Source organism: Hetaerina americana, unplaced genomic scaffold (genome assembly GCF_022747635.1).
Source record: "Hetaerina americana unplaced genomic scaffold, ioHetAmer1.1.p SCAF_4, whole genome shotgun sequence".
Taxonomy (NCBI): domain Eukaryota; kingdom Metazoa; phylum Arthropoda; class Insecta; order Odonata; family Calopterygidae; genus Hetaerina; species Hetaerina americana.
The window spans coordinates 79056439-79078088 of record NW_027286985.1 but is presented as its reverse complement, the minus strand read 5'-3'; the positions used below and the strand labels follow the sequence as shown (position 1 = coordinate 79078088).

Here is a 21650-nt window from a genome sequence, read left to right as displayed (position 1 = left end):
AGAATAACTAAACAATGATAAGGTTATGAAACAAATGTCCTTTGGTTCCAGTGAAATGCTAAAAAATAAGTCAAATTGACTTTCCGTAAAAACGCTCGAGTATGAAATTTAGTACATGGGAGCCAAATTACGGCTTTATTGCCTATAGTAAATAACCCTACCATTATTTATTTTGTGGCATCCGTTTTTGTCAATTAGAATTCAATGCATTCCAACAAGAAAGTGAATTTTCGATAATCTAATATTTTGCTCGTCATTTTTACTTATTTCTCATTTCTGTATTGATGTGGCCTTTCTGTCCACACAATGCATCGCATCAAAATGAAAAATATCTTTTCAATGCTAGGATAAACAGCCATCTGCAACAGTGAAACAAAATACCAACGTATGGCGTTATTCTCCCTAGTATTCGTCTATCACCCCTTCAAATAAAGTTTCCTTAACATCCTCCAAATAGCTCTTCTTAGTGGCATAACTATAACAATGCTTTTTCAAGATTAAGCTATCCCTTTGTGGGTTGATTTCTTGCTCCTCTCAAATTGATTCCTATTTACGTCGTGATTCCTCACAGTCATACAAGTGTGTTTCTGATGAATTTTGCCCCCAACGCTTTTATCGCTTGGTCTTCAGAGTGGGTTTGAGTGTGGTCATGATCCTGCAAATAATTTCAGTGATTTAATCAGAGCACGCTGCTTAGCATAGATGATCCTTTTGCTAATTACGACCAAAAACTTCCACTACCCTTCGTACCATAAACGAAAAACTGAAAGCTATGAACTCCGGCCGGATGGGTAAGTAAAATGTCAGTTGAATAGGAGTTAAAGTATTTTAATTAAGGCATTCATACCAGTTTAGTATGCTTGTAATATTTGATATGGGCCAGTAGATTACAGTAAAAATAATTCTAATCCGTTCTCATCATTTTTCTTGGTTATCTACTCTATTTAAGAATCCCTAGCAATATGCAACTTAGCCATATCGTAAAATTTTGCTGTAATTAGTGTCAAAGTAAAAACCTCTAAGGTTTTTACAACGCTAAAATCATTAATAATGTTTGCTCCGGTTGATTTTAGGAATTCAATGCTAGGAAAATGAGCTATTCTAAGCTCAAGAATACATTACACAAATTGGTTTAGATCCAGTCTCTTCAAGAGTATTTCTCAAAAGAAATAATTCAATCGCTGCATATCTGTAGAAGTCGGTGTCTTGGGGTCGCTTATTTAAGCGGATATTGGTGGTTGTGTCCTTTGCGCAGTGATTTGATGAAGATCATTCAGAGAAGCCTAACAGTCAGGAAGGCTGCTGACGGGGAATACCTGGTCCAAATACATCATAATCCAAAAATATAAACTAGGTGCCAAAAATGCCGACAGTCAGAACAGCTAGCAAATTCACTGGGACCCATATGCATCAAAAAAGACTCAAGAATTATTTATGAGTAGGAAAAGTTAGTGATGATGCAGAGTGTGATGCAGGTGAAACTTTGTCCACAAATATGAATGTATACTGTGACCATTTAAAATTTTAGTACGATTTATTCATATTAACAAAAACAAGTCGATGCCATTTTTTAAATTAAAAATTGCTCAATCCTTGTCAGACTGTTTGGTATGGTATGGTTTTGATTTAGGTTTGGAGGATAACTTTTGAGTAATGATGATTAATTTTTTACCTCGAAAGTTTTCAGCTCCGATTGTGATATTCTAACTTGTTAATTCAATATTATCTTAATTGTAAGTTCAATATTATATTAAACTTTTCAGATAAATGTTTTCTATGTAACTAGGTGAAAGGCCAATCATATTTGCCCATAAATGAACATCGGCTTCGGTAGAAATGCAGCAATAAAATTGTTCCCTTCCGTAACTCCCAAATCTCTAAAAACATTCCAGTAAAATCCTTCAAAAACGGGAAATAGATAGATATTTACATGATAGCAGCTGAAAGAAAATCTGAAATATTTTACTTCTTAGTCATGACACACGTGTTCGTTTCTATTTCACATGCACATGTTTCTCGTATTGCCATAAGTAAAGACGTACTTTTCCTTGGTGTCTCTGGATGCTGCGAACAGTCCTCCTGAAAAAATCTCCTGTCGCTTGTCTGGAATAGAATTCCTATATATATATGAATTGAAGCAGAAAGATCTTTAAGGAAAGAAGAATCTTTAGCTACTCTGTTAAATAGCTGCTAAATACATTGATAATATATATTCTGAAGTTTGCGCTCTTCAATGTGCTTAATTTACCCAAGTATCGTCCATAGTGATAATGGTGATTCTTTAATCCCACTCTGGACTTAAAATCGTATCGTTAGATTAGTGTCATTTTAGCATGGCACACAGCTTACATTACGAACCAACAAATATTCATTTTCATAATAACCACTTTAATTCTCGGATCGCTGTCTTTCGCTTGTATCCGTTACTCATAGATTAGTTTTTCTGATGCCTGATGAATGTACACTTGCTATAGAAAATTCATAGCATAGAACTAACAAACTGCTCTTGTATGTGAAATTGATTGCTCTGTTACCTACTCTAGCTAGTTTAAATGCTTCGAATGTAAAAATGTAAGCACAGTAATCTATAATTCGTGTTATAATAAAATATTTCTGCATATGAAGATGTACTGGTTGTTTTCATCAGCACATTTACAATTCATATTAAATCAGCAACCATTATTCATTGCTTTTAATTTAAAGCTATTTTTCTTCATTCGAACAACTCTCTTTTAAATTTAAAAAATCAAATCAGTTCACATTTATAAAATGGGAAATTGCAACCTATTTAAAAGCATGTTCCAAGAGGTTTTCAACAAATATTGAGACATTTGCAGGAAGATTTTATATGAGTAATGATTTAAATGACTTAATCTTTTCTGGGCATCAGGAACAACCAAGTCCGATGACCCACTCACTTCACCCGCTTTTCATGACTCTCCATGGCGATATTAATGCTCAAATACTTTTATATGGTAATTTTGTTATCTATATTTGCCGTGGATGAATATACTCTTGCGATTCTGTGAGTATGTCAACGAGGCATCAACCTAACAACCAATTGATGTTGCGCAGGGGAGTGGCGGTAGACGACCAGGGGTACATCTTCGTCGGAGACTCCGGCAACAACCGAATCCAGATATTCCATCCGGACGGTGCCTTCCTGCGAGCGTTCGGCTGCTGGGGTTCAGGGGACGGGGAGTTCAAGGGACTGGAAGGCGTAGCAGTCATGCCCAACGGGAATATTCTCGTCTGCGACAGGGAGAACCATCGCGTCCAGGTTTTCTGAAGCGGCCAAGGTCAGTATGACAGCTTATCCCATCCATTTCCCATTCTTCCCATCCATTTCTCTTTTTCATGTCTCAGTGGGTAGACATTCTGTCACCAGGGTAAGACATGATACATAAAAGCCGGCGAGACAAGTCAATTGCACTCACATCGTGGAATTTCATTCTGTGTCTAAAAGAAGGAACAGGTCCGGTTAATAACGTGTTTACTCTAATATGAAATGGAACTACTAACTAATACTAATGGAACATTACACCAATATTAACTCATAAAATGATCTGAAAGATGGGCGTCATTCATGAATGAGGTAAAATAAAGTTATCAAGTTTTGTATGGTTCCATACAATTGTATGTACTCATACTAGATTATTTACTTAAAATTCACTTGAAAATTGTTATAAATGTATATTAAATGTATTCTAACTTCTTTCACTACAAGTAAATATTATTCTTAAAATAAATATGGTATTATATACAATATTATGTTGGACGGGATGAAGGGAGGAAGGAGCTACTCGGAGATGAAGAGGGACTTGAGTAGGTTGCTGGATTTTGTTTCGTTAGGAGTCGCAAAATATTTATTTGGTAGTTGTGCCCATCCAAAAACCTACCTTAGACGGTAGATTACCTAATAATAACATAAAAAATTAATGATATTAAATGGAGCATAAATAACAGCTAAAATTTGCTTATAACTTATTCCGTTTACAAGACCTAATTACCTACTTAAGAGATGTCAGTTTGTATTTATTTTATTATACCCCGTCTAGGTGAATGAAAAACGTAATGCACCGATAAGTTCGGCAGTACATTTTTTAGACCTGGCGATTATAATTCTGCTTAGTTTATTTAGTTATATTAATTCTGTTTTATAATCTTTGTCCAACGGAGATGGATAAAAATGTATTTTGTTGCAGGAACCAAAGGTTTTTCAAGAGGATTTAGTAATGCAAAGCTCTCTTCGTCTTTCCGCCCTCATCTGAGCAACTAAATAAACTTTCTAATAAAGAAACTACTAATGAAAGGTCCAGGCAATTTCCCATAGCTTGAGCCATTTTACTGGGTATCAACTCTATAAAAGCTTTACTTTCTAATCATTGACTGCTTCTTTCAATAGGATGTAAGCAATCCTTATTGAATATCTTTTGAGCAGTGTTCAACCTATCAAATCGACCAATGATTTATGGAAATGCTTGATTAGTAGACCTCAAATACATAAATAATATTACTGATAAATCAGAAGGCCAGAGTTGGCTGAAAAGTTTCAATAAAATATTAATCTTCTTTTAAATATCGCTTTTGGCTTCCATGCTCATTAGCAGCGCCCCGTTAATCCACGGCTAATGAGGACCGATAAGTTTATTTGAATGCACATCCGCGGGTTTCATTGCGCCATTTTTTATTTCAAATATTTCACTTCGCTGTGTTTGCTTCAAAGCATCCAGTAAATAACCACGCAGATTTCACCTTGATTAAACCAAAACGCTAACAGTTAATTGCTCACAGCCTTCAAAAACTTAGGAAAAGCAAGTTTCCCTCGGAGTACCCAAAAATAAATTTACAGCATGAATGAGTTCTTTTAGTCATTATTTATTTATGAAATCAATACAAATACCATTGGAAAAGGACTACTTCCCTTTCTGAGAGAAATGGTGTAATTTAATCTTGAACCCGTTTAGCCCTGAAGAATAGGAAAAGAATAGGCATTTTGGATGGAGTAAAGGCAGGAAGTATGGGGGATGAGTATTTTAATATTAACAATGGAATTTAAGGATACTTTGAGTAATGGCAGTTAGGACTCAAAGAGTGCAGCAACGTGTAAAGCCAACCAAAAACGTGCCCTTACACGGCAGAGCACTGCTTTCACGTTAAAGTTAGCTCTATGAGTAGTAAGTTCATTAGCTAATCCGAATGTTGCGAGGTTAAATAGATAATGATCGTATTTTGCTTTATTGTGCAATTAATTTCGAAGTCATCAGCTCACTCGTAGAAGCATACCTTTAAAGTATGACAAACCCCATTGCGGATATAGGAAACAGATAATCGAGACTAAATTTCCATCATTCATGTCAACTCTCGCATATTATTTTCCTTCCTATGCCTAGCGTAGGACTTCCAACATTCTTAGTGAAAAAATTGGAACACACTGGACTCCTTTCGTTATTATCAAAACCATTCTTTTCCACCGGGTTCCTATCCTGATATTTAGATTTAAATATATATTTTGCCCTTCGGAGTCGTTTCACCTGTGTTTCACAACATAGGACGTAAGCAGAGCCGCTGACTTAAACCAATACTTACTTCGGGCAGATGTACGAAGAAGATTTAAGCATGTTGAAAAACGAGGTAGCCAAGAAAATAGAATTTTGAATAGGCGAAGAATTAAATTTCTCAAAAAATGTGAATTATAAATGATGCGGATAAATTTGAAAATTTAAGGATGACTATCGATATAATGGATGAATGGACGTAATGTCTTTCGAAATATATTTCTGAAGTCTTTAGAGGGAGAAGTTGAGGAGGTGACAGAGTAGGTCAACGAGTGTGTAAGATAAAATGGACGAATGCATAACATGGCTTAGCGGAAAAGAGAGTACGGAAAACACAAAAACGAATTTTGGAGGTGGACAGATCCAGCCAAAGGGAGCAGGATTAAATAATAATGTGAGGAGAGAGAAAAATTGGGAAAAATAAAATTAGTAGAAATGTATAGAACAGTAAAGACTCTGACAAGAAGAGTTCCAAGGATAGTAATAAAACATGGAATGTTCAATGAAGATGGAAAGATCACGTCGAGCATGGAAGAAAACAAGAAAGAATGGATGGCTCACGTGGAAGTTGTTATTGGTCATACAAGGCTGGTGCTGGAAGGTAGATGCAAGTGTTTAAGGATAAAGGACCAAAAATATTAAGATATGCAGTGGAGAAGATGATTCAAGATCTGAGGGAAAAAAAGCATTGGGCTATTTTCGAGCACCAACTGAGGATTTGAAAACATTGAGATTTTATGCAACATATACATCTATGAACCATTCTAGTCGATTGAATATATGCCTCACACATTAGCCATGAATGTTAACACAAGACCATTTTTACAACCTTACGAAAGAAGTCGAACGTAAAAGAATGTAAAATGTATTGGACCATCAGTTCTATCTGACGTTTTGCAAAAGCTGTGAAAAAGTTTACTTCGAAAAATGAAAAGAAAAATTTAATATAATGGTACACAAGTTCCAATTTGGAACAGGTAAGGGAACACGAGATGCAATTGAGTGTCTAAGGTTCAGGGAAAAAAATTGCATTCGCGTCGGGAATTGTAAATACATGCATGTTTTTTCAACTGGGCGATGACGTGACCCAGGGAAGGCCCATGGGAAGGCCCAGAAGTACCCAGTCTGACCTAGAGATGGCGGTTCTTGTTTGAAAATATCACTGTATTAGAAATTAGGCAATCTATAAAGCATATGTTTCAAGTTTGAAGACGATACTTGGTTTAATATTTGTTTGGCAGCCATGAATAGTGAACTTTTTCAGTGAATTTGTGAAAATGGAGAAAATTGGTCATCGTTATATGATACAATACTTTAATTTGAAAGGCCTCAGCCCAACCATTATAAAAGCTGAACTGAATTCTACGCTGGGTGAGTCTTCTTCTTTGTTCACAACAGTAAAATATTGGGTAGCAGAGTTTAAACGAGGCCGTACGAACTGTCAAGATGAGCATCGCATTGGTCGACCAAATGAGGTTACGACTCCAGAAACGGTGAAGAAAATCCAGAAAGTGATGCTGAATGATCGTCGGCTGAAAGTGCGCGAGCTATCAGACATAGTAGGCATTTCAAAACGTGTGGTACATCGCATATTTACTGAAAATTTGGACATGAGAAAGCTGTGTGCAAGATGGGTGCCGCGTTTGCTCACACTCGAGCAAACCAGTGCTCTCAGCAACAAAGCAGAATTTTTGCGCCCATGGATGAAACATTGGATCCCTTACTTCACACCCAATCAAGAGAGCAATCAAAACAATGGATTCAAAGGGAGAACCACCACCTAAGAAGGCGAAGACCATTTCATCTGCAGCCAAGGTCATGGCATCGGTTTTTTGGGATACGCGGGAGATAATTTTCATTGACTATCTTAAAAAGGAAAAACTATCAACGGCGAGTACTCTGCAAACTTATAGAAACGTTTGAGCGAAGAAATCAAGCAAACGCGGCCGCATTTCACTTAGATGAAATTTTTGTTTCATCAAGACAATGCACTAGCTCACAAATCCGTAAGCGCAATGGCTAATACTCATGATTTAAAGTTTGAATTGCTACCTCATGCACCCTATTTACCAGATTCAGCCCCCACGGATTAATTTCTTTTCGCAAACTTGAAATAATATATCGATGGTCAAAGATCTTCCAACCCTGAAGAAGTGATGTCGGCAGTAAATGGCTATTTTGAGGTGCAAGACTTCTTATTATAAAAAGTATGCGAAATAATTATAATAGTGTGCGAAATCCACGCTGGTTAGACGGGTAGTTCCTTTGAATTTGCCGCCTAAAGTTTCCCAGGAAGTTTCGGTACCCGAAAAATTACTTACTTAGGGTTGCGAAGCCACCGAAATTGGATTCCGTGTCCTCAGTCCGCAGCTAAACTATCAACTAAGCAACTAATAGCCTTCCCTAAATCTTTAATTAGATAAACATTAATCCTATGGACATCAAAACAAGACCCTCTCTCTTCAGATGTACACAATGGTGAGAGAGGGAAATGTTCCATGTATGTAATTCCCGTTTGAATGTTTTTCTAGCTTCGGAAAATGATCTCAATGAGAGAGCAGTATAGTTGCCCATTTAAAATTGTCTATAGTTTAGGGTATACTAAAGTATGAGAGCCTGTTGTTTGCATGTATCATTGTATATGTACACACACACATGCATACCTAAATATATACACACACGTGTAAGTGTATATGTGTGTGAAATTATGGGGAGGACTAGAGAAGGGGAAGGAAGAGGGAAGAAAGTGTCTTATCTCCCGTAAGAAGCTCGTCGTACCCTGATAAGCGGGAAAGTTTTGTGGCGGAGGAGCAGTCTTGAGGTATGACGCTGGGATGGTGGATATAAATGTGGGGTAAAGAATGGGGAATTCCATTCAAAGTCAATGTTTTTCTTGTGGTTCTATAGTTTTTCTTCTGTTGTGTTATCTCCCACTTCATAATTCTTAAGTACATCGAGAGTGTGCCGGGTTTTCAACAAGATATATTTTTCGTTGGAAGTCGCAGCCATGCCCTATTTCATGAGATGCTTAGTTCAGTGTGAATTTCATCAGTGCAGTGCAATGTAGTGAGGTCTCGAAATAATTTCCAGTTTTACCCATATTGATCTCACGTTTTACATACTCCAAATGTAGTGGTAATGGTAATTTAAGCGCTAGGAAAAAAGCTAAAGCTGCTACAGTTCATTTAGTTTGGCTGTATTTTTGAGGGAAGAGCTAGAGACATTTTGAGAACTATTTCATTGGTCAATGAAGCATTTTCAGCGATAAGGAAAGGACAGATCCTGAATAGATCCGAAATACGGTCATCGAGCCAAAAGAATGAGCATTGAAGTTTTTTGAGATGTTGATTAATGGAAGATTTAAGAAAATTGTCAGTTCAGAGAGAACACTGATGAAGTTTGAAATATGACTGGATGATAGAGAAAGTGGTCGGGTGAAATTCTAAGAAGAGGTGAAATATGGAAAAATATTGGGTTGATAAGTGTTGGCAATGGTATAGAGAATGTGAATTTAAAAGGGAAGAGAATGGAAAAAATAGGCTTTTTGGACGGCATGAAGGCAGGCAGAATGCATGAAGAACTTTCTAAAGAGTAATTTAAGGAAAACAAAGGGTATATCCACGAGAAGCGCAGTGGGTATTAAATACCGTTCGTTGGGGACCGTCCAAGACGGTAGATTTGATGAATTACCTTTTATAAAAAGATTAAGAGTGGTTATGAAGAAATTTCCCCGATTTTAAATAAAATGAAATAAAACAAATTTAGAGAAACGTTTAAGCTCAAAGACAAAGTTTTGTTTTGACCTTATATTTTATAAATGGTCTCTGCTTACTACATATCACAGAGGATCATCGTTGGGTGTAATTGATTCCTTTGAGGTATAAATTTAATTTTTTATTAACAATCAATTTTGGGTGTTCAGTGCTACCAGTTAAGACGACCAACTTCGTCAACTAGTAACGATGATTGTCGGCATTAGTCCGGTTTTTTTCTTTATCTTTGATCGCGAAAAAATGCATAAATTAAAATAAAAGATTCTTTAATTTTGAACTTATTCTGTTATGCAAAATTTCTCTATATTTGCGTGATTCTGAGAAATAGAATTAGCCTCTCTTCAAGAGGTTCTATTATGACCATAAAACTCTCAAACCGTGTAATCGTTCAGCGGACCCACGTTACAATCTAGTTCTATTTATTTTTCCTGCGGTGTATTATTTTCTCTCGTCAATTAGACTTGTCATGGTTGGCTATGACCAGTGTTTTTGTTAGTTTCCTACCGAAGTTATTGAAATCCACTTCAATAATTAACTCTGCTTCCTTTTCTTAGAATGCCTGTGTTGATTTTTATTCATTTTTTAATACCCTCTAAATATTAGTTGAGGGGATTCATTGCACCTATATAAGTGCTTAATTTGCAAATTACGGCTGGTGGGAATTATACCTTTGCTGAAGTTTTCTGAGCAATATCTTGGTTCGAATTATGTGAAATGTATATTGAATAAAAATAGGTAAAAAGTCAATTATTTAGAGATACTAGATTGCAAAAGCATTTCCAATATTCTGAAGAACACCTTGTCACGAGCTTTTGGGGTGAAAACTATACTGATTTCCTACGCTGGGGATCTATATTTACTTAACGAATGCAATGGAGTAATTTTCCGAAGCACATGTATTTTGATCCCTTTCTGGTTACGTGAATAGCATTAAGGATCAGTATATATACCAGTGGTATTTTGGGATGTTAAACCCTAGGCTAATTGAGATTTTCATTAAGAAGAAGTTCACACCCTATCGCCAAGATCTCTGCATCATTATTTCGGTCCTTGATTTCGACCCATTCTTTGTAACTAGCCCATCAGTTAGTGGTTCAGATCATCTCATCCTTCCATCTCGTCTTCGAATGGTGGACTAAATTCTGAGCATGTTTTCCCGTCCACGACGCAGAGAAGTTGATTACGGTAAATGTTGATGATGTGCGACACTAAACTTGTGCTATTTAGGTCATGTGGGTAATTATGGCAGCGCGGAGTATTTTTGCTCCCAGGGAGGAAAGTCCTTGGGGCACGACCCATTTTCTCTCATCGGGAAGAAAAAATGAGGCCGTTTATCTGCAAATCGTGGATCCGCAGCTGTTTACTGACCGACCTCTAAAGGACTCTACAAGAACCCCGCAATTAATATTAAATTCGTTGCCATTGATCTGGCGACCGCATTGTAAACTACAGACTCAACCAATGCGTGGTATCTCTTGTATTTCCAATAAGACGTTGAACGGCGCGATAAGAGCCCACTTTTCAATTCCTGTCTTCTAGCCTTATCCACCCGGCTTCGTCGTCCTTTATTCTAAAGGTAAGCATCCTGATGCTGCGATAGCTTCCGAAAATTGCTGCGCTAAGATTATTTTATGAATCAGTGCATCTCCTGCATTGTAGATAACGTCTAAAAGATCGAGGCGATTTCATAACCATGATGGTCATTCGTCTGTCTTACCCATCTCTTAATCACCTTCTCTTATCGGAAAAGAAAGAAATACTTGGTTGTTCCACATATATTTTATTAACACGACCTAGGTTTCGACTTACAAAGTCATCATCAGGTAAAGAACAGAAGACACAGGGCTTTATATAGTGGATAGAGAACTGGAGAGGGGAGGTGTTTGAGAAGAGGGAGGAGGGGAAAGAGAAAGGGAAATGGTGTGTAAGTTTGGGGGGAGGGGGAGAAGACGGTTGTGTATGGCGTCGGGGTGGGAGATTACGGTTGGGTACTGCTTCAGGGGGGGAGAGGGGCTGAGGAACAGAGGGAGGTCCAGGAGGGGGGAACGGGAGGAATAAGTTAGGTCATTAACTAGAATACCCTTAAGGTGACTATTCTTTGAAATTTCCAACCGTTCCAAGGCATCTAATCTTAAGCCTTTTTTCTCTACATGCAGAATTTTGGGGACAAAGTCACTGGAGTGGTTGTTTTCTATAAGGTGCTGGGCAAAATTGGATGACATATTTCCGTTTTTAAAACAAGCGTAATGTTCCTTGACACGATCACTGAATTTCCTTCCGGTTTGTCCAATGTAGAAGGCAGAGCACTCACAACACAATTGATAAACTCCACTCCTTTCCAATGCGGGAATTTTGTCCTTGCAGTTTGATAAAACTTGCAGTTAATGACCTAACTTATTCCTCCCGTTCCCCCCTCCTGGACCTCCCTCTGTTCCTCAGCCCCTCTCCCCCCCTGAAGCAGTACCCAACCGTAATCTCCCACCCCGACGCCATACACAACCGTCTTCTCCCCCTCCCCCCAAACTTACACACCATTTCCCTTTCTCTTTCCCCTCCTCCCTCTTCTCAAACACCTCCCCTCTCCAGTTCTCTATCCACTATATAAAGCCCTGTGTCTTCTGTTCTTTACCTGATGATGACTTTGTAAGTCGAAACCTAGGTCGTGTTAATAAAATATATGTGGAACAACCAAGTATTTCTTTCTTTTCCGATATGAATCGCTTCCACAAAGTGACGCCTCAGACAATTTTATTCACCTTCTCTTAACCCAGAACTGCTATCCAGTTTATATAACCCTTCATTTCGAGACCATTAACGGTTAAATTGGATAATATTGCAGGCAGAGTATTTTATTAAATTCGCTACGCACATTTCTGGTTCAGCTTGACTTATGACCCCGAAAACCTTGGGACGCTGCCCCGGGAATGTTGGGGACTTATTATATGTTGTTCAAAATGTCCATAAGAATATGCAAGGGAAAAAACAGACGCACAGTGGAGACTTCCTAATCGTTTTGGACAAAATTGAGCTAAGAAACCGATGAAGGGTGCCGTATTTCGTCACCCTTCATCGGCGGTTGGATCCAGAGCCAAACTGGCTTCCCCTTAATATGGGAAGAAACCGCGAGTGAGAGAGCGGTAGAGTGCACCGCATACCGGGATGGCGGGGCGGTGGATGGTGGGAATGAGAAAAGAGAGGGAAGAGAGATGGCAGGGAGTTAACCGCGAGTGGCGGGAGTGAGAGAAGAGTGTCTATTTCCGTCTATTCCCGCAGAGGTGGAATGATCCTCTCCCACGTCGGCGGACTTTTTAGCCTGGCACCTTTCTCGGAAGATCCCGAATCGGACTGCGAGCTTCTTTAATAGGCTACCTACCTTATCCTGGCATCACATCTCTAATCCCTGTAGGGCTCTTACTTCGGGGAGAGGATTATTTTCACCGGGAGGGAGAAATCGTCTAACAGTACACGATCCTTAAGCTACAGAGCGATTAGTCTTTCCGACAAGGGTGGGATTTAGACCTTCACTTTTCTTAGCATTGTCATTCATGATTCTATGTTAAACAACTCACAATATAATTATCTTGATTAATAATATACGCGTGCAAACTTTGCTTGTTATTACTTTTCCAAGTCCCTTTTTGGTGATTTTAGCTTAGACTGGAAGTTCAGCTGCACCTACTCTTTGCATCCAGTACAGCATTGGCACAGGAAAAAAATGACCCACGCAATGTTCCCTATGAAATAGATGGTAGTAACCCACAGAATAACAACGAAAATCTATTAAATATAGTTTCAGATAAATTCAGGAGATCCATTTCACTTGTAATGATAATAAATTAACTGCTCATGTACTCTGATGACAGACTCTGATGGCAGAGACATGACTTTCCATTGGTAATATTACTATTAGAGTTGTGAAGTTGGATGGTATCATCACCAAAGATCTCATGTGTATAACCATTGATTATCATTGGTAACATATTTTGTAGGTACTAATGATACCCATAAATTGCAATTCCTGTGCTTGAAATGAGTATGGAGCAATGAAAAAATGGCTAAAATAAGATGGTAGAAAGAAATGCAATGTATTCAAAAATGTATGGTAAGCATTTTCAGTGCTCCATGAGTAATGTAATAATTATTTTTACTTCTGCAGACAGCTAGATAATAACTCATTTCAAAATATCATTTTATTGCTATTAGCAATAGTCCAAAATTATATAACTTTTAATTTTGGTATATTTAATAAACAGAATTAATCTGGAGAAGTATATAATATAAGGAAGTATGAGCATATGATATAATATGAACCTGATATGCCAGTTGGTGTAGGTGAGATTTTATTACATCAAATGATGTACTCAATAAATTATCTCAATTTATTGTATATTTTACTATAAACCAAAGACTACAGTTTTTACCATGAAGGTGGGTGTCTTAGGTGAGATTAGAGCTCACCTTTTACTAAGCCCAATGGTTTGTGAAATTTACACATCAGGGAAGGGAGGCAGGCAATTCCTTTCCCAGAGCTCCCTATAATTTCATTCCAATATATATTTTATAATGAACTCACAATAAATCCTTTCTCAAATTCTTTGTTGATGTTCTTCCACTTACTTCTTTCATCGACACTCCCAGACATCTCATCAATAACTTCTTAATTCTCTTATTGTTTTTTATTGCTCTTTCTAACCCATTCTAAGGATCCACTCATACTTTAAAACTTTATAAATCCTTAAAACAGCTTATACAGCCATGAGAATATATTAAATTTCTTCTATATACTGTAAAAACCATGAACATTGTGCTATTACAATGAGATTATTAGCTAGATATACATTAATGAATTTATAAAAGTTTGCTAAAGGGCAAAATATTTTCTGGGATGCTACCTTTTCCATAAAGAGATCTTTTTGAAATAGATACATTTGCATCAAAAGACAGGCCATATGACAGATAACTCAGTAATTTACCAAAAATATTTTTGACTGGCTTCATCATTTAGACTATAGAACATTGAGTCACCTGCTGACATGGACACTTGGCAGCTAGTGCTTTTCTTACATACCAGTGTATATGTAGCGATCTTATTTGTTGTTGTATTGACTCCGCTTAATATTTTTCCAATTAAAATAAAGGTATGTTTTCTTTTTATTTAGTGGTAGATGATAAGAGAAATTATATTTTGCAACACATCCACTGAAGTCCTGGTATCCATAGAGAAATGATTACCAGAGAAATCATCATCAGGAAAAAGATTTATCATTCACATAAGATGGATGGATATATTTTTTATAGATTTTGAGGAAATTTTTATAAATATAAAGTGTAATAGAGGAGTCCATACAAAATATAACCCTATAAAATGCCAGAGAACTTAAAAAGGGTTATTAAAAGGATTTTCCTGCAGGGCTTGATAATAATGTAAGAACCCATGCCATGCAGTATGTTGTAATTAACAAAGTAAATCATTAGATCCAGAGATATTCAAAACATTCAAAAGTCTTTCAGTATTTCCCTTGAAGTTCCATCTTGAGGATCTCAAATAATTTATTACATTTGAATACATATGAATTATTTTAACCTGTGTACTTATTAATTCCTTATTCACAATGAATATGTTGACCCCTTAGCCATGCCAATTAGTTCAGTACCTTCCAACTGATTATACTTTTAACTTGAGCAAAATGTCCTCTGAAAGAACGAACTGCATTTTGATACAGAGTGAAGTTACACATAAATAAAGAGGTTTATCATATAATTAAATTATTGAATAATATACACAAATCACAGCAGTTCCAAAATTATAGCTTAAAGATGGCAGATAAATATACCAAAGATATCATAAACAGTTAATGATATGGAACTGCTTCAACCACAATTAATTTTCTAATGGACATTTCTATACCCCCATCCTGTGGACTACAACCTTAACTTGATGGGAGGGCTCGTGTATTCACATAATCCCCAGACCTGTGCTAGCTGTAGTAATGATAATTACCCTGGTAAGGTTTACCCATGCCAATTACTCCAAAGGGTAGGAGCCTGATGAAAGTTAGTTTGTGCAGGTTCTGCTCTTCAGTGAGACAGCTGCAAAGGTGACTGACTTTAGTCTGGTGGTCATTGAGTGATAGTTTCACATTAAAAACACTATTGAGGAATGCAACAGGTAGCCACATCAAATATTAATCCATTTTAATGATGGAGTGTTTAGAGAAAATGAGTCTTGGCAACTATGGGACTCAGCCCAATTGACTGTGAGTTTTGCACAGCAGCAAGATTGGCAAGGCTTCCATGGTCCCCACCAAGGCTTCCACATCTCATGAAAGCCTTGCAAAGCAAAATTGTCAGCACTAGGAAAGAAGATGCAGAAAAAGATGAGCAAATCAGTTAAAATGGGAACATGAAATGTTAGAGAAGAGGAAAATTAGAGAATATAGTGCAAGGGATATAAAGAAAAATACATATGCAATACATACATAGATGTTTAGGCCTATGTAAGGTGAGATGGAAGAATAGTGTTGAGTACTGAAGAGATAGTTATAGAGTAATGTAGAGTGAATGGGAGTAGAGCTAGCAATGGTTGCAATAATATTGAATATGAAGGTAGGAAAAGGTATAATTAACATAGAGCAAGAAATGGATAGAATATTACTAGCAGAGGTAACAGCAGAACTCATAAACTTGGTCATTGTTCAGGTATGCTCGCCACCAATCAATCATAGTGAGGAACAAGTTGATAGGATTCTTTAGAGGATTAAATAGGGTGTGTTCCAATTGGGAAATAACTGATAGTGATGGGGAATTGGAATACTATGGTAGGCAAAGAAAGAGATGGTGATGAGGTGGGGGTAACAGTTAATATTTGATGAATGACCAAGGAGATGAAGCAATTGACTTCTGCAGAAGAAAGAGGTTAGTCATCACCAACACTTGATTTAGGCACCACAAAAGGCATAGGTATGCATGAAAAATGCCTGGTGAATCAGAAAGGTATCAATTAGATTATATCACTGTTTTGCATGTAATGGATATGGAAGAGCATGATCAATTCACACAGGTTTCTGGGAGTGGATGTGGTCTCTGGTCACAATTTAAAAGGTATGAAGAGTAGTATCCAATTGAAAAAATAAGGCCACAGAAGCAAATTAGGAAATGGAATGTAGAGTCATCAACTGGATTGACGTGAGAGAGGGAAAGGAGCTGAGTACTATGGAGGAAAAATGGAAATTTATCAAGAAAGAGATATCAAAAGACTAATGAAACAATATGATCTGTTAATAAGAACAATAAAAAGAAGGAAACCATGGATTATGGAGTAGATGAGCTAAGGAAAAGGAAGAATGTAAATACAGAGTTAGGTAGAAAGAAGTGCAAAGAGTTAAATAATAAATTAAGATGGGTGAAAAATAGAGCAAAAGAAGAATGTTGGAAGATGCAGTGCAAGGATTAAAGTTTGCAGAGGAAGGATGAAGTTGGTATGCTATTCAAGAAGTTTAAAATACAAATAGGAGTTAAGGAGGAAAACCTGTGTTATCTGTTAGCGATAAGTTAGGAAAAATACTAGTTGAAACAAAAAAGATCCAAAAGAGTTACAGGGAGTGTTATCCATAACATACAGAAGAACTGCTTGGTAAAAAACCTAGGTAAGGTCTACATAGATATAGAATATAACGTAGATAAAGATAGCTTAGGTCCAGGCTTACTTTATGGTTGGGATTCAAATCACATAAGGTCATGGAAGTTGACAAAATTCCTGCCGAACTTAATCATTTTCTCAATTGGTGGGTCAAAATGCCTTTTAACTGTATTGTATCTGTGTCCTGAAGCAAAATTCAAAACTTCAAGTTTAAATGTAATAATTTATGACTGACATCTCTCTTTAAATTGCATGTGGTTATTCTAATTTTAAGCTTTCTATACAATACTTAATTTCTGTGTATAAAAGCAGATATATACACCAAGTAAAAAATAATGCATTGCAAATAGAGCAACAAAAAACCCTTAGCTTATGATTCAGTGCCTGTGAACTCTCAGTTTACCAAGAGAAATATGTATACAATGTACACAAAATGTTATGTTTATAACATATATATATATGTTATAAACATAACGTTTTGTTTATGTTTATAACATATATATGTTATATATATAACATATATATATATGTTATAAAATGTATACAAAATGTACAAAAGGGATAATTTTCTGATTAGCTCAATATGTATCAGGTTTAGCAGCAGCACCACATGTGAGTTATAAGTAAATGCCCTAAATTGTATATGATTTATTTGAATTTTTTCAGTCGTACCTACTGTTAAGGAAATATTTAAGCTCTATTGCTAATCACAGGCACAAAATTTTTCAAATATTAACAAAATTTGTAATTAATTGAATAATTTTCTAAGCCTGATGACAGAAAAATGCTTAATTTATTTATCCCAGCAAAGCAGCTTGAGACATGCAGAATGAAGTCATATCCTTAAGCCATTAGGGACAGGCAGGTGTTAGAACACATTTTGTAGCAAAATAGGTACATCATATGGGCCGGGAAGTGCATTGATCATTTTGTATTGTTATTGCCTTTTAAGAAAAATAACTACTTTGTTGAATTAAATACTTCAAATTCAGTATAAAAAAGTAATCCAAAACTTTGAAACCTTATCTACTAGTTCTCATACGTGAATATATCTGATATATCAAGAATATTTGTATGCTAAAATTATACATTCTTCTAACAGGTGTGAATAATAAAATATAATATTTTTCTTCAAAATTATTTCTTGATTGCAGCCTATCTCTGATAACCATCTATCCTGAAAAGAAGTTGAGCCAATGGAGGGCAGCTCAGCTCCGCAGAAGCAACTCTCTTCCTCTACCACAAGTCATCAACAAACCACGGCTCTTTATCAACTAGTGATTGGAAGAAATTTGCCAAAACTATCAAAATCCATTATGCTTTGTTGTTGGAACTTTTAAGTTCTGTCCTCTCCAGCATTGGCATTTCAACTTCAAAGCAATTGGTTGCTTGGATTTGTAAATAAATCCAACTAAACCTTAAACAGTTTATAAGCTTTTTGTGCCAGGTTGATAAATGTGAAATATTTAAAGCAAATGCTGTGAAGATGTCCCTGTGTATGTTCAAAAACTGTGAACTTGTTAATGAGGATAACAAAAATGTTTTGTCTCTTTTGTAACAGTTTCTAAATCATGCGAAATATAAATATTTGAATTCAAATCACAAACATGTTTCACATTATATAAAAATTCCTGAGACAACAACCTTGATGCCACAATGAAATTTCTCCAAAAAGTGATGTGGAGAGAGTTATCCTCAAGCATCCATTTGAGAGCCAGCCAAATATTTTATCAAAAACGATGGATAAATAGAAAAGAAACAGGGAATAACAATGGCTGTGAAATGGATGTGCATTGAGGATATATTTCTGTGCAGAAATTTTGGGCAAGTGTTTTATGGCTAGTATATGAAATTGTTGTTTAGAAGAATATGCTCATAATAGCTTTTTAAGTACAGCAACCAAATCGCCGCTTATGCTGCAAAAAGAATAATTTTAAGCAAAATGAATTCATTCATTCTGATTTTAGCTCATCTATCTTACCCTTTTAATGTAGATTTTCACACAATGATCTGCATCACAAAAGAAGGGTAAGAGCACAAGGAAATTTTAATAAAACCTAGATATTGAATAATTTAAAAACAGGAGAGTGCAAAGTAGATGATTTAAATCATTTTTTAACATTTTAGCATCAATATTTAAGCCTCATATTCTTAATCAACCACCCAATGCTGAAAATACACTGTAGGTGTCTCTTTACTGGAATTAATTTCACACAAGGGACAAGCACAAGAACCACACCACACCACACAATCCCTCACACATTCATAGGGAGAATTTTACTCCAATTTTACTCCAAGTCAAGGTATAGCAGCAAACAGGAAAAGACAAGGGCGGTGTTGGATAGTGTCATAGTGTGTACATATGTGGTGATACACCCTTAGTGTAGTCCCTTTAACCCTGTGAAGGGTCCCATTTTGGATTAAGTGTGTGAGTATGTAGTAGCTCATTAGCAAGGAAGTAATATTCCTGCAAACCTCTACAAATGGGTATTTTGGTTGAGAGGTTGAGGTTGGTCACTGTTGTGGAATTTCTGCTCCCACAAAACATTGCAGTAAATTATAGTTTTCCTCTTTTTGTCATTTTATATGAATCCCTCTTAGTTTTTTCTTCAAGGATCTGATTTTGCTGATGTAGAACTCCAGAAGTATTTTCGTTGAGAATTTTTTTCGGGACAAAGTTCCCTCCTCCATTATCTCCTTAAATTTTTCCAGATTTCTTCTACATTCTGCACGCCACTTACCCATTCCATATAGTTTTCCCTTAAAAAAGTCTGGAACCCTTCCATATCACCGCATTTATATAGCCATACTGTCTTTTTGTTTACTAGCCCCTAATACCGAGACCTCTCACAGTTTAGATATCATACATATATGCACAGCTGAGTGGTCCCTTATTCCCAAGAGCAAATCAACTTCCTCCACCCACGTTTCGGTCTCACAAGTATGATGTCGAGGATGTTTCTCCACCCCTTGGTTTTTTCACCACTGTACCCTGCTTGTTTTTGAGACGACTAGCGATGTATAGGGCCCTCCCAACCTCTGCTGTGACCTCGTCTGCCAACCATTGGATACCTGGAAGGTTCAAGTCCCCTGCTATATGGGTATGATCCTCGGGGGTAGCCAAGCTCGATTGCGTACATCCCTTCGTAGGGGCTTCTGTTCATGGCAATTATTTTTAAAGTTCTCCCTCCATTCCTACCTTTGACATGAACATGCACCATCTTACAATCATTTCTGAACCCTTCCAATGTACTTATTAGGTTTTTATCTACACATATGAAAAAATGAGACTCATCCACCACCATCCCTATCCCTTCTGTAAGCATCCAAATTTTGAGGAAAAATCTCGTTTGACGTAATGGGATCACTACCCATGACTCCATGTCTACCACAATATCTGGATTGCATGCATCAACTAACATCTCAAACTAGCCAACTGGCATAATTGTGTACGAGTGAATTAGAAAAAATATACAATCTAGAAGACGTAATGAATATCTTCTTTGTGGAAACGTCCCATTAACCAAGGAAATTAGTTTCCTTATAAATTACTGATCTTTAATCAATTCATTACATTTGACAACAGAAAAATATCTGTGTGGATCAGATGGTGCAAGAGCGACAAGCATTGTTTAAATTGAAGTACTTTATGGAATGATATTGGGTGGTTAATTGACAAAAATGGGCTTAAATTGTGCATGATGCTTAAAGAATGATTTCAGACTCAACTTTTAATCCCTTTGTTGTAGAAAACAACTGTAGAGACTTATTAATAATTCATATTTCATTTATGCAGGGAAGAAGATTGGATTTCGGATTTTTTTAATATGCCCATTAAAGCACATTCCAGAGCAAGAAAGAGGCATTCTTCTGCATAAAATAGAAATATGAAATTCATCTTATACCCATTGTACCCATCACTTGATCATTTATATAGCTGTCGCCCAGTTCAATTTAGTGTCGGCTTCATCTTTGGGTGGCCCTGGAACCTTTACTGATTTATGATCATAGGGTTTGAATACTCAGGTAGATAAAGGCTGTACTATTTAGTTTGTTGTTTCAATTACAAGAAAGATAGTTCTAGTTTAGCAAAAATTGCCTTGTATTTGGTAAATTCTGTTTGAGATGACTCTTGTTACAAACAGGCCCTTGATCCTATACTAAGCTATGAGATTGGGTTTTAGTTCAAATGCAAAAAGAGGGAGTGCTTCTTAGTGTACTTTTAATTTTCAAGGAAATTATGTCCTAGTTTAGAAGTCATTGTCTTGTATGTTGTAAATTCTGATTGAAAATTTAACTGTCATCACGAAAAGTGGGCCCTTGATCCTATACTAATGAGCATAATGGGCAGGAGCATAGGGATTCCATTTGATCCCATAAATGGAATATCTTCTAGAAAAGATGACTGCTGTTCTAGCCCAACTTTAGCTAGTCTTTGTCACATTTGGTGTGCCCTAGATCCTTAACCAGGTAATAAGAAAAGGATTTGCATATTTAGATGAAGGAAGTACTACTGAGAGTACAATGTCAATTTGAGGGAGATTAATACGCTGGTTTAGGAGATATAGTAGAGCACTTAGTAGAAAAATGTGGTATTACTGAAAAATCTAGTCTGTAATGGTCATGAGTCATGGGACGCTCTTTGTGGGCCTGTTTCAGTAAAATGTAACTAATAGAGTG

The 21650-nt window shown here is 36.5% G+C and overlaps 1 protein-coding gene across 2 annotated transcripts in view; it reads left to right on the top strand.

The window, feature by feature from the left end:
• Window positions 1–18237, top strand: part of tn (tripartite motif containing protein thin) — an 84770-nt gene extending 66533 nt beyond the window's left edge. For both annotated transcript variants that reach the window (XM_071589696.1, XM_071589697.1), the window contains 2 exons: window positions 3076–3299; window positions 18125–18237. In XM_071589696.1, the coding sequence (XP_071445797.1) occupies window positions 3076–3289 (214 nt within the window). In that variant the 3' untranslated portion in view covers window positions 3290–3299; window positions 18125–18237. The remainder of the gene's footprint in view (window positions 1–3075; window positions 3300–18124) is intronic.
• Window positions 18238–21650: the final 3413 nt, after the last annotated feature.